Source organism: Balaenoptera musculus, chromosome 2 (assembly GCF_009873245.2).
Source record: "Balaenoptera musculus isolate JJ_BM4_2016_0621 chromosome 2, mBalMus1.pri.v3, whole genome shotgun sequence".
NCBI lineage: Eukaryota > Metazoa > Chordata > Mammalia > Artiodactyla > Balaenopteridae > Balaenoptera > Balaenoptera musculus.
Window position 1 is genome coordinate 60526004 of NC_045786.1, and position 16529 is coordinate 60542532.

The 16529-nt window shown below is 49.7% G+C and overlaps 1 protein-coding gene across 1 annotated transcript; it reads left to right on the top strand.

Moving 5' to 3' along the window:
- The first annotated feature begins 809 nt into the window (after positions 1 to 809).
- LOC118891087 (ubiquitin-like protein 7) lies at positions 810 to 14962 on the top strand. The gene is made up of 11 exons (XM_036844701.1): positions 810 to 894; positions 2507 to 2719; positions 4159 to 4278; positions 7710 to 7792; positions 8558 to 8642; positions 9197 to 9254; positions 9985 to 10118; positions 10380 to 10429; positions 10676 to 10843; positions 11439 to 11561; positions 13955 to 14962. The coding sequence occupies exons 2-11, from the start codon at positions 2536 to 2538 to the stop codon at positions 14090 to 14092; spliced, it is 1143 nt and encodes a 380-aa protein (XP_036700596.1). The 5' UTR covers positions 810 to 894; positions 2507 to 2535; the 3' UTR covers positions 14093 to 14962.
- The last annotated feature ends 1567 nt before the right edge of the window (positions 14963 to 16529 follow it).

The window sequence follows — 16529 nt, forward strand, 5'->3', positions numbered from 1 at the left end:
CGGCGGGCTCCGCATCCGAGGATACGGAGGGCCGACTGTACTCTGCCATTTTATATAAGGGATTTAAGTATCCGCGGATTTTGGTATCCACGGGGTGGGGGTGGGGGTCCTGGGAAAAAGCCCCCGCGGATACCGAGGGACGACTGTATGCAGTTTCTCTAAGAGTTCAGCGGAAATTGCCCTCCCCGAATTGATTCCCACCATTGCACGCTGGGGCGTAAGAGGAACCCGGCTTGGTAACTTCTCTCAACGAACCAACTTTTGGAGGAAGTCATCGTTGGGTTCCTGGTATGCCCTCAAAGGTAGGGTCGCCACGAGAAGCCAGAGGCGAGAAGCACAAAAGAGGCTGACTTCACCCGAAGGCAGGCCGTTTTCTGGTGAGGGCTGCAAGGTTGAGGCGTGTCTGAAGAGGCCGCTCGGGAAAGGGCCCTCTGGGAGCGAAGGGTCGAGGCGGGAGGGGATCCGGGGTCCGCGATGTGCCCAAGAGCCCGGCAGTGGGAGTTCCCACCTGCGGCGCTGTAAGGACCCGGAGTATCCGAAGGACTCTGCATGCGTCCCAGGACAGTGGGGGAATCGCGGCGCTGTAAACCTCACGCCAAGCCCCGCTCTCGTGACCTGCGCCCTGAAACACTGACAACTCTGGACTCCTCTCCGACGAAAGCACGAAGACGCTCTCGCGCCGGAACTTTCAAACCGCAGAGAAGCTACGCCCTCCCCGGAACCGGAAGCTTTATAACTAGCGCCACTTACAGGCTGGCCAATTATAAAGGGGCGGGGGCCGCAGTAGGAACTGCAACTCCCAGAATGCAGCGCGGAGCTTCCTGTTTCCGGCGAGAGGACGTGAGTGAGTGTTTACACCGGCGGCCCTGCGGCCGGGTTCCTTCCGCGGGACGGGTGAGGGCGCTGGGTCCTGGGTCGCGCGGGCTCGACGTGTGTTGACTAGTTAGCTGGTCCCGTGGGAGCGGTGGGGTCGTTATCCAAGAGGTAGTGTCCCTGTCCCAATATAAACTATCAGTGACCTTGGGCCACTGACTTCACCTTTCTGAGTCTCGGTTCCTTTGTCTGTAGTATGTAAATGAGAATTCCTGTCTCAGGGAACAGTTGTGAGGATTAAATGAGATATGGTAGATTAAAAGCCCCATTTCCTTCCCTGCCATAAACCTGGAGATGGCCGGTTTGAGGATGCCTTAGGGTCTGCTGGTCAGCCTCTGAAGCCTTTTCTTTCCTCTTACAAAGAAGCCACTTTGGAAATAATAATGATTATAGCAAGGGCTTATCTTGCCTTACAAGGTTCTTCTCCCCTCAGGTTTTTGATTCATTTTCTGGGCACCCATAAGTACTTGGCTTTGGGACAGTAACGACCAAAAATTCTGGTCTTTGCTTTCCAGAGCCTCTAATAATGGGATGCGGGGGGGATTGAGAAGTAAATAGATAATTGTAACCCTTTGCCATGAGGGAATACGACAACAATAGAGGGAAGAGAGAGGGGACAGGAGAGGTTGTATTTGGGTTGGTCTTGATAGGAGTTTGCTTAGAGATGGAAGAGGGAAGATGAGTTACATGCAGAGTTAGCAGATGAGCGGAGGTATAAAGTGGGGGAGAGCTTTGTTTTGAATCCAGGCTTGGGGAGGGCGGGGCAGCCCAGAGCTCCTGGGGAGGAAGGCTGGCAGAGAGAACAGTTGTGAATGTTTTTGAAAGCCAGGCTGTGCCGTTTAGACTTATTCATAGAGGTGGTCTGGAGTCATTGGAGGGATTCTAAGCAGAGGAGTGACTTGATCAGATCTGTGTTTTAAAATGATGGCTTGGGTGGCAGCATGGATATTTGGTAGGGAGAGGCCAGAGGCAGGGAGCTTGTTGTAAAGCTGTGTGGTAGTTAAAGCAAGAGTTGATGAAGAAACAGAGTGTACGTAAGGGAGAGTGTTGGATGATCTCATTTGAACCTCACAACATTCCAATTAGCTGGCATAACATTTTTTTAATTAATTAATTAATTTATGGCTGTGTTGGGTCTTCGTTTCTGTGCGAGGGCTTTCTCTAGTTGCGGCAAGTGGGGGCCACTCTTCATCGCGGTGCGCCGGCCTCTCATTATCACGGCCTCTCTTGTTGCGGAGCACAGGCTCCAGATGCGCAGGCTCAGTAGTTGTGGCTCACGGGCCTAGTTGCTCTGCGGCATGTGGGATCTTCCCAGACCAGGGCTCGAACCCGTGTCCCCTGCATTGGCAGGCAGATTCTCAACCACTGCGCCACCAGGGAAGCCCCTGGCATGACATTTTTATGTCCACTTTAAAGCTGAAGAAACTGAGACTTAGAGAGCTGAAGTCCCTTGCTGTCTGTCATAGGATGAGTGAAGAGAGGGCCCCAGGTTCTAGTTCTGGCCTCCTGATGCTGCATCTTGCACTTTTCCAAGTGTCACCCTGAATTACCTCTCATTCAGCCCCCTGGTGGGGTGGGGGCGGTGTAGGGTGGTGGTCTGTCCTATAACCACTAAGGCTTTGTTCCTTTACAGGGAGAAAGAGAGAGCGCGAAAGAGAGAGGATGTCTCTCTCAGATTGGCACCTGGCGGTGAAGCTGGCTGACCAGCCACTTGCCCCCAAATCTATTCTTCGGTTGCCAGAGACAGAGCTTGGAGAATACTCACTGGGAGGCTATAGTATTTCATTTCTGAAGCAGCTCATTGCTGGCAAACTCCAGGAGTCTGTTCCAGACCCCGAACTGATCGGTGAGTCTCTGTGGACTAGGGATGGGCTGCTGCTCTGATCTCTTTTGGGGGAGAATAATTCTGGAATTAAAGGGTAAATTAAGAGTTTGGGATTTGTCTCCTAATGTTAACACTCCAGGGAAGTGATTGTTGTTGGGTGAATAGAAACACAAAACATAATGAAACTATTGTTGCCATTTTAGTCGTTCGTTATACTGAGCTACTTTATCACGCCATTCCTTAACTGTGACATTGTTGAATTCTTTCTCTGATAGAGCAAGAGTTTGGGGTAGGGAGACTTCCCTGGTGGTCCAATGGGTAAGACTCCGTGCTGCCAATGCAGGGGGCCTGGGTTCAATCCCTGGTCGGGGAACTAGATCCTGCGTGCATGCCGCAACTGAGAATTCGCATGCCCCAACTAAGAAGCCTGCGTGCTACAACTAAGACCCGGCACAGCCAAAAAAAAAAAAAAAAAAAGAATTTAGGTTAGGAAGGAGGAGCTGGCTAGGGAAAGCCCCTCAGCATATGGCATTTGAGCTGGGTATTAAGGGGTGGTTAGAAGGATTTTTGGTTGGTTTGTTAGAGGGAAGGCAGTGAAAAAGGAAAGATGGCAAGGGCATTCTAGGTGGAGGAAGAAGGAATTTAAATATAATTTCTTCCTTCCTTCCTTCCTTCCTCCCTCCCTCCCTCCCTTCCTTCCCTTCCCTGCGTGGCTTGCAGGATCTTAGTTCCCCCACCAGGGATTGAACCCAGGCCCCGGCAGTGAAAGTGAATATAATTAAATTATATTATAAACACAATGTCATATAAACTGACAAAATGGTATAAGCTGGCAAAAAGTGTGTTTTCAGTCATAAAAATATGGGGTTCATCCTTTTATATTGTTGCATTTTTCCGTTATTTAAATTGAGCAGTCTCCATGGTGTTAAGCTCTAGAGTTTTCCCGCGTAGATTCTGTGTTTTATCAATTTGTGCTTGCTAACAATTGTTATTAAAATGTATTTATTGGGCTTCCCTGGTGGCGCAGTGGTTAAGAATCCGCCTGCCAATGCAGGGGACACGGGTTCGAGCCCTGGTCTGGGAAGATCCCACACGCCACGGAGCAGCTAAGCCTGTGCGCCACAACTACTGAGTCCACATGCCAAACTACTGAAGCCCGCGCGCCTAGAGCCTGTGCTCCACGACAAGAGAAGCTACCGCAATGAGAAGCCTGTGCACCGCAACGAAAAGTAGCCCCCACTTGCCACAATTAGAGAAAGCCCGCATGCAGCAATGAAGACCCAACGCAGCCAAATAAAAAAAATAAAAAATAAAATGTATTTATTAAGTAAGAGTACTTTTAAAAACATATATCATTCTCTAGCTATCTGTCCAATCAAGATAAGGTTCTTAGGGGACAAAAATCATTTAAATTGTTTTGAGGAATAAAATATAAATGAACAATTCTTTTTTTTTTTTAGATCTGATCTACTGTGGCCGGAAGCTAAAAGATGATCAGACCCTTGACTTCTATGGCATTCAGCCTGGGTCCACAGTCCATGTTCTGCGCAAGTCCTGGCCTGAGCCTGATCAGAAACCGGGTGAGAGAGTGCTGTCTGTTAGACAGGCAGGGCTTCTGTAATACCTACAAGGGAAGGAGGGTCTGTGTGTGTTCTTGAGGCAAGGGCCTGGGTGGAACAAAGGGGTGATTTCCTGAGATGATAATAGAGAATATCTGTATTACTTATTGGATTAGACCACATTGATTAACAGAGTACAATTTTGATCTTCTTGCTGCCAACACCACTAACAGAAAGGGATTTGTTTCTCTACTTTTAAGTTCATTACCCACTGTTTTAATGGGGTGGGGAGGATGTGTCTATTTAAACTCCTTTAGGGGGTGAACCTTGTATCTTTTTGTTATTGTTGTTGTTGTTCTCATTAGAAAAAAGCTGGAAACTCCCTGCTTTCCTCTAAATGCTGTAGTGTGCTCTCATGTTAGCAAATCTTCCCACAAGCTGTTGCAGGCGGTGATTTGTTCAGTCACCTCACTCCTGCTATACTGATAATTTATTTTCCTGAAGCTTGAAAATATTCGAGTGGTATGAAAGTAGCTCTTGGAGAAAACATACAAAGCCTCTAATGCTTTTTTGACTTATTAATAAAAGGTGCTGCTTGGAATTCATAATTTAAATTTTGCATCTGTGTTTTAAAAGCCTCCCCAAAGATAAAGCTGAGCTGTATAAGAGATTAGCTTTGTTAAAAACGGGCAGTTTGATATTTTAATAATGTTCACGATTGCTTTGACTGGTTATCAGCTTGAAATTTTCCCTCTTTTCAATTCTAAACATAAAGGACAAAAAGATCTTCTTTTGTACCCTGATGGGAAGTGAGAAAGAGAAAGGCAGTCTCTGACATCTGGGGGCTGGCCTGGCCTTCAGCTAGGCCTTGAAACATGAACAATTTCACAGGTCACCAACATCTACAAGGACACTCACTCTGGGTCTGTAATGGATCAAGACAAAAACAAGATTCTTCTCATTTCTGAACAGAGACAAAAACATGAACATTGTCCAAACCAGAAAAATGACCAAATATCCCTCTATCCTGGCTATTATGAGTGACTGCTGCTTCTTTACCAATTACAGCTTTCATCTTACACTAGTTTTCCTTCCTTCTAGATAAGAATTATTAAGATATGTGATCATAAAATCACCCCCACTTCCTGACAGCCTCCAATCCAGACCAAAACCCTGCTTCCTTAAACTTCTCCCTCCAAGTCACCCAACCAAAGCCCAAATCCTGTAAGTTCTTTCTGACTCCCTCTTATTGAGATGCCCCATGGTTCTGGTGGTGGCATTCTCTCTGTAAGAGCAGTAAACGCAACTTGCTCAACTGTAGATGTGCCCCTCTGATCTTTGGCTGGAGGGGATTGACAGAAGGAAAGTAGCATTTGTTGCTGCTTCCAGCCAGATTGTTTCTCTTTGATATCTCATTTAATCATTACAGTGGCTCAGCAGGGTTGGGTAACAGCATTAGCATTTTATAGATGAAGAAAAAGAGGGTTAGAAGGGTATTTATTCAAGGTCACCTGCTTAGAAAATGAATGTAAGAGCTGGCATGTGAATCCAGGTTTTCCTGGCTCAAGAGCCCATGTTCTTCCCACTGGGTTGGCTGCCTCTCACTTCCAAAGGGTGAAACTAGCTCACAGATGTTAAAGAGACAAGCATAACTCTTAGCTGATTGTGGGCTTAAGATTTTGAGTCCTTTTCATCCCTCCTTCTGCCTGGAGATTTATTTTTGAAACAAACGGACTTTTTATTGGGAGGTGAAAATAAACTTTTAGATTTGAAAAGAAACTTTCGTGACAGCATCTTAGGTATTTTATCCTTGAGTGTTCTTCCAAAAGGAAGCACATTTCTTTTATCTCCCACCAGATGAGATCCTGTAGGAGGAGAAGGTGTCAGTTTCTTCCTTCCCACCTGGATCCTTTTGGTGGTTCTACGCAGAGGGTTACAAATCCCTCTAGGATCTCACTTAGGCCTGCTGTTTGAGCAGGGGTGTGTACCCCAGGCTCCAGCCACCAAGAACGACTTACTGTTCCTTCGAAGCACCTCTTACATTCTTCCATGCCTTTGCACTCGCTCTCACTTAGGCCTGGAATACCTTCTCTTCCCAGTAAACATCTGCTTTACTTTAAATACCCCTCTCGAACGTTTTCTTCTGGGAGGCAGCTCTGTGTGGTCCTCCCTCTCGGTAATAGCTGTCTGCCTCCGTGTTCCTAATGCCCTCGCTGTGGTCCATGCCTCTGTTGAAGTCCTCAGCACGGTATTTTGTAATCGTGTGTGTGTGTTTAATCCAGTCTCATTTCTCCTACTGTTAAGTTCCTTAATGGCAGGGACTCTCACTTTTTGTATTCCTGTGCCTTGCACAAAACAAGATTTACTCCAAAACCATGGAGTAAATGCTTAGCACAGGTTTGTTGAATGAATAAATTAGGTAATTTACTTGAGGTGAGTATTTTTCAGAAGAGACATCCCTCATGATTAGAGCTATAGGTAAGGATGGGGTTGCCGCACTGAACCCTAGGGGTGCTGTTCACCTTGCTCTGGGAACGGTGCGTCTGCAATTGGGCAGTACGCAGTCCATGCAATCACAAGTAGCCGTTTTGGGTGAGGGTCACCACACTTTTAAAAGTGTGACCCAGGGAGAACTTCCTGCCTACTCCCCCTTCTTGTACCCAAATTTCTTTACCTGTGAGATGGGCTGATGTCCTAAATAGTAAAGTGACCAAGTAAAACTAAGACAACTGCTAAACTTTCCCATATATGTGAGTCACTGTGTCCAAAGATCAAAAAGGAGCTTTGAGTCCCAGTGACATGCTTGTTTTTGGACACGTGATGAGTTGGTTAAGAACCCTAGAAGTACAGTGTTTTCTTGGTCGTTCTTGTATTTGTTTTTTTTTTAATCAAAATAATATTACAGAGGCCTGAAAGAAAATATCCAAAAGAAAAGAGTGACCCCTGATCCTGTCACCCTAGCTTGTCCCCTTCCAGCCTTGGCCCACGTGCACACTGACACACATCACAAAGTTTTACTAGAGAATGCACATACAACTATGTTCTATTTCTTTCTCTTAACATATTGTGTCAACATAGCTCCATATTGTTCAGATGGCTTGCAGCACTTATTTTAAATCACTGCACAAAAGTCTGCTGAGTTCCTTATACCCTCCTCCTTTTCAAATGTGAAAAGCCTAGAACTCCTGCAGTGGGATATTGATCAGAACAGTCTCTTTCATGTGGTAAGATTCCCCTCTGCTGGAACTTGAATTTGTTTATCTACTGAAGATGCTTAAAAGAGAGTGCAGTTTTCACATCTGTGGCGTAAATGTTTTTTTCTGATCAGGTGCCCATTCTTAGTGGGGTGATGAGGGAAGGGGACCTGCATCTGGGCACTTGCTGAAGTGATGTTGTGTGTCTGCAGCAGGGGCAGGGCCGGGTTGTAGGGTAACTGAGTGTCTTGTCCCCAGAACCTGTGGACAAAGTGGCTGCCCTGCGGGAGTTCCGGGTGCTGCACGCTGCCCTGCACAGCAGCTCCTCCTACAGGGAGGCGGTGAGTATGTGCCCAGCCCCTGCGAGATGCTTGCCAGGCCTGCTGGAGAAGGGTTGAACTCGAGTGGTGTAGAGAGGGAGCTGGAAGCTGGTTGCCATGGCTCCCAAGAGTTCCTTGGGGAGTTTTTGCCATGTCTGGGGGTCTCAGTAGAGCCCTATCTTCCCCCAAAGAGGCTCTCAGCTAGGCATTGTTGATTCCCTCTAATGATAATGATACAACCTCTCCTGACATTGGCCTCATGGAATGAATATGGTTACAGCAAAGGATGCATATACTGTTTCTGCTGGGCCTCATTCTTTGACTTTGGCTGAACTGCCTGCCCCCCACTCCTTACCAGGATTTCCTCACTGGGAAAATGCACTGATGTCTTTCTATAGGAGAGTCGATAAGCAAGATTAATACAGCTGCAAACTTCCCAATATATGTAATTGTGTGGAGATTGAAAAGGACTTTTGGGATCTAGAGAAACCTTTGTTATTGGGCTTATAATGAGAGCTTTTATTTTGGAAGCACTAGAACTGTAAATGAGGGAAAAGACCAGAGATTGAAGGTTTATTGTGATCTTGCTTTTATATTGTTTGTTTCTCCTCCAGTAAGCCATGATCTCAGAGAAAAAAGAGGTTCATCTGTTTCCTGGGACTACTGTCCCATTGCGGTGGTGTATGTGCAAGCACTCAGAGGGAGGAAGTACTTCAGCAGAGCGTGGGTATTTGCTGAGTGCATTGAGCTAGTTGGAGTGCTCAGCCCTCCCCACTTCTCTTGCAGGTCTTTAAGATGCTCGGCAATAAGGAATCTCTGGATCAGATCATTGTGGCCACCCCAGGCCTCAGCAGTGACCCCATTGCTCTTGGTAAGTGCAAGGCTGAGCTTAAGGAAATAGGAGCTGTTGGAGAAGGAGAAACCAGGAGGAGGCAATGACCTTAAAGAACCTTTGACCATCTTGTGATGAATCACTGGTCTTGTGGCTGGAGGGGGAGTAATCCAGATGTATTCCATACACTCAGCCCTCCAAGAGTTGTCAGTCCCGCAGCCAAAATATGGCCTAACTAACATCAGAAATGAGACTATGAGGAAGCCATGTGAGGGCAGCTGTTAGCCCAAACCACAGCCATCAGGGAACACTTCCTGCACACCTTGATGGATAAGGGAAGAACCCAGAGATAAGGGGAAAAGAGGCTGGTGTAGTGGTACACAGCATGTAACCTAAGTGCGAGGGGCAAGTAGGGAGCAAGATGGAGAGCACGTGGTTGTGCTGCTGGGGCTTTGTTTCCCCCCGCTTCTCGTGAGGGCTGCTTTGTAGTCTTGCGTCCGTGTTAAGCCGGTTGCTCTGAGGCCTGAAGTCTCTTCTCCCCACTGGATCTGGCTAAATTTCCAGTCTCTGAGGTGAGCCCTGTTCTCCTTCAGGGGTTCTCCAGGACAAGGACCTCTTCTCTGTCTTTGCTGATCCCAACATGCTTGATACGTAAGTATACCCATCTTATTAAGGGGACCCTATCTCTCCTCATGGTCGGGCCAGAAACCTAATCGTCGCCCTGGATTCTGCTCTTGGAGCCCATCCCCCACATCTGTCTTCTAAATGTGTCAGGAGGTGAGAAGGAGCAAGGGCTGTGGGGGGAATGACAAAGCCCAAGGGCAGGGGCATGCAGAGATGGGATGAAGCAGGGTTCTGAGAGAGGTGGCTTTGCAGGCCAAGCTCAGTTTAGATCTCATTCAGTAGATATTAGGGAGCCTTTGAAGGATTTTAACCTGGGAAAGAAACAGGTATACGTACATACACCCCAAAATTTTAGAGCTGGAAGGGAAAGTAGAGGTTGTGTCCCCTTATTTGCAAGTGAAGAAAACAGCCAAAGCCTGGAAAGAGAAGGGACCTGTCAAAGATTGCCCAGTGAAGTAGTGGTGGAGTCAAGACCAGAAACTGACCCCTGATCCTCCTGGGCTGTGCATGTCCCATCATGCATTGCCGGAGGGGAAGGTGAAGCATCTGCAGGGGGGCCTGGGGGCGAAGGCCTTGCTGTTGCTGGGGACAGAGCAGCAGGAGCACAAGCCGACTGGAGGGAGGTGCTGAAGGCTGGGAAATTGAAGGGCAGGCGTGGGTGACTTGATTGTTGTGCGGGGCACCCAGAATTCCTGTCATGGCCAAGGGTGCTCTTTCCTTCTTAGTCACCCTTGGGTTTCTTCCTGCCCCATCTCAGGTTAGTGCCTGCTCACCCGGCTCTGGTCAATGCCATTGTCTTGGTTCTGCACTCGGTGGCAGGCAGCACCCCGCTGCCGGGGGCCGACTCCTCTTCCCGGGGCATGCCCTCCAGCTCGTACCGGGATATGCCAGGTGAGCCCCAGGACAGTGGAACGCAGGCCCCCTGGGGAGCGGGCAGTGGTCCAGGGGTTTGCTTTACTCAGCAGCTATGTATAGTGCTGGCAGAGGGCGTTCCTCGGGAACTCTCCGTTTGAGTCAGGGAGTGCATCTGTCCTGTAATTTTCCAAGGGGAGAGATGAAAATATGAATTTGGAGAGTAACTAGAGCTGAGATTCTGGAGCTGCGCCTGTGCCTTTCTGTTCTTCCTCCTGGAATCTGTTCTCCCTCCTCCAGGTGGCTTCCTGTTTGAAGGGCTCTCTGATGATGAGGATGACTTTCACCCAGTAAGTGGCCTGGCTGCCTGCCATTTGGGGGAGTTGGTGCTGGGGATGCACCCCTCCCTGGGACCTGGCACGCCCCAGCTGGGAGGTGTTCGGAGGCCCTTTGGTGACCCAGCTATGTCATACTATTGCTGTCTGAACCTGGCAGCTTGGGGAGGTTCCCCAAGAGCTGTTTGTGGAGCGGGGGTGGGGTTCATCTGAGAATGTCACAGGGCTGCTTCCCTGATTCTTGGTGCCTCTCCTGTTCAGAGCGCCAGGTCCACGCCCTCGAGCAGCACACCCAGCTCCCGCCCAGCTTCCCTGGGGTACAGTGGAGCTGCCGGGCCCCGGCCTATCACCCAGAGCGAGCTGGCCACCGCCCTGGCCCTGGCCAGCACTCCGGAGAGCAGCTCTCACACGCCAACTCCTGGCACCCAGGTATGGAGAGAGGGCGGGAAGATCAAGGCCAGGCCCCTAAGGGAGAAGGTCCCAGTGGTAGAATGGATTTACCTTTGCTGATCCTGGTGCTAGATCTGCTTTGAGCCGAACTCTACCTGGAGCCCTGGTGGGTTTCCCGCTGCAGCTCAGGCGACCTCCCCTCACCAGCCTTTAGGGCTTAGAAGTCTGGGGTTCATCATGGGCCTGATTAACTCCTGCCAGCACTTTGGAAGAACCTCCCGTCACATAATATACCCTTCCTTGTCCCTGAAAGTGGCCAAACATCACAGGCTTAAGCATTCCTGGTGACAGTCACTCCAGCTTCCAAGGCCATCTCTCCCAGTGCTGGGTCCTAGGCTAGGTCGGGGCCTCCATTCCATCTCCCTGGAGCAAAAGAGAACAGAACCTTCCCTGCCCACATCGAGAGCTTTTGGGTACCTCTCTGTGGTTGTCTCATGCAGGCCCCTGCTGGGAGGCAGTCGTTGGGCACCCAGGGGCACCCTGGGGTGATGTGACAGCAGTGGGTATGTGCTGGGAGACTGAGGTGGCTCTGAGCGTGGCACTGACCCTGGTTTTGACCCTGGTTTGTCTCTAGGGCCATTCCTCAGGGACCTCCCCAATGTCGTCCGGCGTCCAGTCAGGGACACCCATCACCAATGATCTCTTCAGCCAAGCTCTACAGCATGCGCTGCAGGCCTCCGGACAGCCCAGCCTTCAGGTCAGTCTTCTCCACTCCTGATGTTCACGTGGTTTCTTAGTTACTTTGGACACTGAGCTTTCTTCTGCTCTCTGGAGGCCCTTCCCACTTGGCCTGCTTTGCTCCAGGAGCAGCTGGCGCGTGGCAGTGTGACAGGAGAGGATGCTCCCAGCACGGGCAGTTGTCCCTGTGGCTTCCACTCCTGCACGCAGTGACCACGGCCTGGCTCCGCTGACCACCTGGCTTGAATACTTGTGGCAGTTTTAATTGAAGAGACACTCATCCACTCTGTGAGCGGTGACTGAGCCTTGAGCATGTATATACCAGGCCTGGGTCCAGCTCCTGGGGTAGAGACGAGCCAGTGCTCATCCCTGCCATGGAGGGGCGCCGGGCAGTTACTGCAGTGAGGGAGCAACAGGGCGAGAAGCCCAGCCCAGGCTTGAGGTGAGGGCCTAGGTCAGGGAAAGCTTTTCTGAGGAAGGGGTGTTTGGACTGACTGTCAAAGAATTAGTTAGAGGTTAGCCAGGCAGGGAAGGGGTGTTTGGTTGAGGGGACATGGTGTCCAGGCAGACACAGCCACTTGTTTGAGTGAATGTGGAGGTACAGGTGACAAACTCAAATAGGCAAGACCAGAAGGCGGTGTCCTTGTGCGGAAGATCCTGAGATGGAGCCAGAGTAAAGGAGAGCAGGAGCCTGAGTGTGAGGGCCTCATTGAGCGCCTGCGTAAGGAGATTAGTCTTGTCCTGTGGTCACCAGGGAGCCGTGGAAGATTTTAAGCAGTGGGTGACACCATCTCCCCTGCCTCACGGAATGTGGAAGCTTAGCTAGCAGCTAAGTGCATGACCCAAGGGGTTCACGTTTTACTGCATGCCTCTGTGCACAGGCTGTTTGCTTCACTCTCTTTCCTTTGCTCCTAAGCCTGGGGCATGAAAGTCATTTCTGGAGCTTGTCCACGGTCATCAAGCCATTAAGTGATAGAGGCAGGGTCAGGCCCGTGTGGTTTTCGCCAGCCCGCGTGGCCCTGGTGGACAATGAGGGGAGCGGGAGCAGGACCCGTGGGCAGCTGGTCTTTCCGTTCCTGCATCTGCCCCATCCTGCTGCCTGTTCACTCTGCTCTCCAGCTCAGAAGCTTTCATGTCTCTCACTGGCCTGTAACATGGGTTTGAGTTGGTTTATGTGGTTTTATAAAAGCCCAGCACATCCTCACCCTTGCCTGCCTGCTTCTCTGAATTTGCATTTCACCCCCACTGCCTTCTTCTTCCCATAGTGTGAACACAGCCTTTTCCCTCAGGTGTGCACTTCCTTCTGCATGGGATAGAGATATTGATGAAGCTTTGAAAATACGAAATTTCTTTAAATCCTTATGGTAGAGAAGGCCTTTCGTAGCTGAAAGTCAAAATCAAGGAATCATTGTATAAAGAGTAAAAGATATTTTGAGTTAATAAATGTGAACGTTGCTGCATAGCAAATCAAACCCAACCAACCAACCAACAAAAAAAACAAGCGAAGTCTGAAAGCTAATAACAAACTGGGAAAGAAATCTGCACGTATCAGACAAAGGGCAAAACCTCCCTGAACTATAGAAGTTCTTGTGGTTTAGGACCAAGAACGCCATAGAAAAATGGGCAAAAGACATGAACAGACTATTCATGAAGAAGGAAGTACAGATGGCTCTTAAAGCTGTGTAATTCCTTGCAGTCCCATTTCTCGAAATTTATCCTGAAGATGTATGTGCATGTAGAGGATGACATTTGTACACAATCAGTCACTGCAGTGTTGTTTGTAATGGCAAAGACTGGGAACAGCCCAATTGTACATTTCAGGACATCCACAAGTTGGAATGTTATACAGTTATTAAAAAATTCTTTATGTATTGGCATAGGGAGCTCTCTAGGATACATTAATATGTTGGAAGAAAAAAAAGAGGGGTATAAGCAAAGGGTAAATATAGGAATATATATTCATATTTCTTCAAAGAAAATAAAATAGGTTATCGGGGTGGGGAGGGGAGTAGATGAGAGTGAGACTTTTCACTGTGTATCATAGTAAAAAGCGAAGTTAATTTAAAAGTGTACCCCCCACCCGTTTGTGTTTGTGTGTGTGTCTATACATACAGCAGGAGAAAGAAAGTAACTTAATCTTTTGCAATTTAGACATTGAGTACTTCGTGATTTCTCTTTTGATCCTTATGTTACATTTTCCCCTGTTTTATTGGAAAAACTTTTACTGTAATTTGTTCTGTAAACCCTCAGGCCTCTCTTGTAGTTCTCCTAGAAGCACTGTGTTGTATGGAACTTCACATCAGCAACTTTACTGGGGGAACCCACCTTTCTCTCTCCCCCTGAAAGGACAGACATAAGCAAGTCCCCGTAGGAGCCTAACTAACAGCTTCTGCCTGTCCTGTCTTTCTGCAGAGCCAGTGGCAGCCCCAGCTGCAGCAGCTGCGTGACATGGGCATCCAGGATGATGAGCTGAGCCTGCGGGCCCTGCAAGCCACCGGGGGGGACATCCAAGCGGCCCTGGAGCTCATCTTTGCCGGAGGAGCCCCATGAACTCCCTGCTCCTCCTGAGCCCCCAGCAAACTGCCAAGGCCGCTGCCCATGGGAAGCACTCTTGAAGGTGCCCCATCCCTCCTCTCCCCAATACATCTGATGGTCGACCTTCTGCTTTGCCCAGTGCTTGGCCTTTCTGGCTGATCTGAGCTGGTAGAGGCAGTGGGGCAAGCATGGTGTGCAGGTTTTTGTGCCGTGGCATCAGGGAGCACAGCTGGCCCCTGCTTCTGGGCCCTGGGTAGAGAATTTTAGATCCATGTCCTGAGATGCTGCGTGATGCCCACACTGGTTTTTTGGCAGAAGTTTCCAGTGATAGCCCCCAGAGCCTTTGGTGCTTTGGGTGTGGCATCCTCAGGATGTGCCCGAGGACTGCTGCCCAGTCTCCATGTGGCTGCTGTGTTACAGCTGTGGCCAGAAGAGGCTGTGCTTCTGACGTGACCGGTCTCAGGAGGGGCCAGGTGGACTTCCGGGGCAGCAGGTCGGGGAAGCTCACCCTCCACGTCGCTCCCTCTTCCAAAGGCTTTCAAAAGATTCCTTGTCCCTCCCCTGGCCTAGTCTCACCAGGCACTCTTTGATGCCTGTTCTGTAATGATGCCAGAATCCAGGCCTCAGAGCTGTGCCAGGAGGCAGGGCCCTCTTCTCTCTCCTGAAGGTGTAAATACAAGAGCAGTTAAATAACAATACTAAACAACAACACCAACACAAACAGGACCCAGCTTTCATACTGAAGAGAGGGCACGAACCCCCAAGCTGCTGCTCCATCTGCCCGAGCTCTCGTTCCCCTGGCACAGTGTTCCCTGGCGCATCGCAGACATGTCCAAGTTGAGCGAGTGGGTTTCACGTGCTTTGAATACTTTGTCATGAAGAAAACCCTTCAGCTGGTGTTTCGGTGGGAAGTTGCTCAGAAGTCTGCTCCTGCTGTGTCCCTTTGCCAGAGGTTTCATCCACAGCCTCCACAATCACGGTCATTAGTCTTCTGCTTGTCACCTCCTGGGACAAAAGGTTTACCACTGATAAGGACTGCCTACTCTGTCCTTTGTTCCCCAGAGTGTTTACCCCTTGGCCCCCTCTCTGTCTTGAGGGACCACACAGAACAGGCCTGCTCCCTCTGCTCTGTGAGCTGGGCTCCGTGAGTTCAGGAGAGTGGTAGGAATTCACTTGCCCTTTGACCTGTCCTCCTGGTTTTGGTCCCCAGCACGTCCTGTTCCTCTCTCTGGATGACCACCAATCTATCAGTGATACTCTTATTAAAGAGAGGTACTTGGGAGGCCCCACTATTCCAGATATGGCCTGGACGGCAGGCCATATCTGGAATAGTGGCCTGCCAGAAAATCTGAAGTCTCCATATTTCCCTCTCCATCCTAGAGTTAATGTTGAGGGGTGTTTGCATTGGCTGAAAAGACTCAGAGCTCACCAGGCTTCTTGGTGCCAGGCCTCTTTGTGCCTCAGTGGTCTGCCTGGAGCCCAGCTGCCTCTTCGTGGTCGGGAGCAAAGACCAGGAAGCTCTGTCTTTGAACCTGATGTCTCTGGTTTGTGATGGAAACAAAGGCCAGTTCCATCCTCACAGGCCTGCCGTGGTCAAATGGGGCTGACACAGCCCTTCCCGTCCCCATGATACAGCCTGCCTAGAGCTGATTTCCATTCTGTGGCAGCTTGCACCCTGCCCCCAGGGACTGTGCTGGGGCTCCTTAACTCCCCCGGCCCGTTATGCTGGGGAACTCTTGGGTAACCTTGCCCTGTCCCTGGAACTGACTCCCAAATACCAGTTATACTGTTTCCCAGAATTGAACTGTCCCCACGATTTCCCTTTCCCTTCTTTGTCAGCTCTTTCCTCCAGGGTCTTGGCATGTTGGCTTTGCTTCCTGTAGCCATGTTTTAAATAATATATGTTGAGTCTGGTAAGTTCCTCCACCGAGCCTGGGGCTTTCCATGGGCCAAGGACTCCTTCCTTGCCATTGTCTGCTTTACCCTTCCAACAAACAAACATTCAGTCTCTGCCCTGTGCCAGGTAAACATGACAAGGTCCTTGCTTTCACAGAGCCATGCCATTGGGAAGACAGACCAACAGATGTTTACACTAAAGCCTGATGAGAGTGGGCCAGGCAGGCCCTGTGGTCTTGGAGCTCATAGGAAGGGGCACTCACTTGGGTTAGGGTGGGGCTGTGTGTGAGGGAGAGCTGCTTGGAGAAGGTGGCATCTGACTTGAGAGCTGCAGTAGGTGAGGAGGAATTGGGCAGGGAGGTGTACGTACAGAGTGGGCTGGGAGCGGAGAGGACACAGCTCCTGGAGCCGTGTGTGTGAGGGTGGACTTCAAGGTAGGCAGAGGCTAGATCACGTTCAGCTATGCAAGGCGTTTGGACTTATCCTAAGGACAGTGGGAAGTCACAGGAGAATTTGAATCAGGGGAGAGTGTCAGGTTTACATCTTAGAAAGGCCA

Coding starts and splice junctions, on each gene's coding strand:
- LOC118891087 (XM_036844701.1), top strand. CDS start 2,536: ATGTCTCTCTCAGATTGGCACCTGGCGGTGAAGCTGGCTGACCAGCCA. Junction 2,720..4,158: donor TCCAGACCCCGAACTGATCG/GTGAGTCTCTGT, acceptor TTTTTTTTTTAG/ATCTGATCTACTGTGGCCGG. Junction 4,279..7,709: donor TGAGCCTGATCAGAAACCGG/GTGAGAGAGTGC, acceptor TCTTGTCCCCAG/AACCTGTGGACAAAGTGGCT.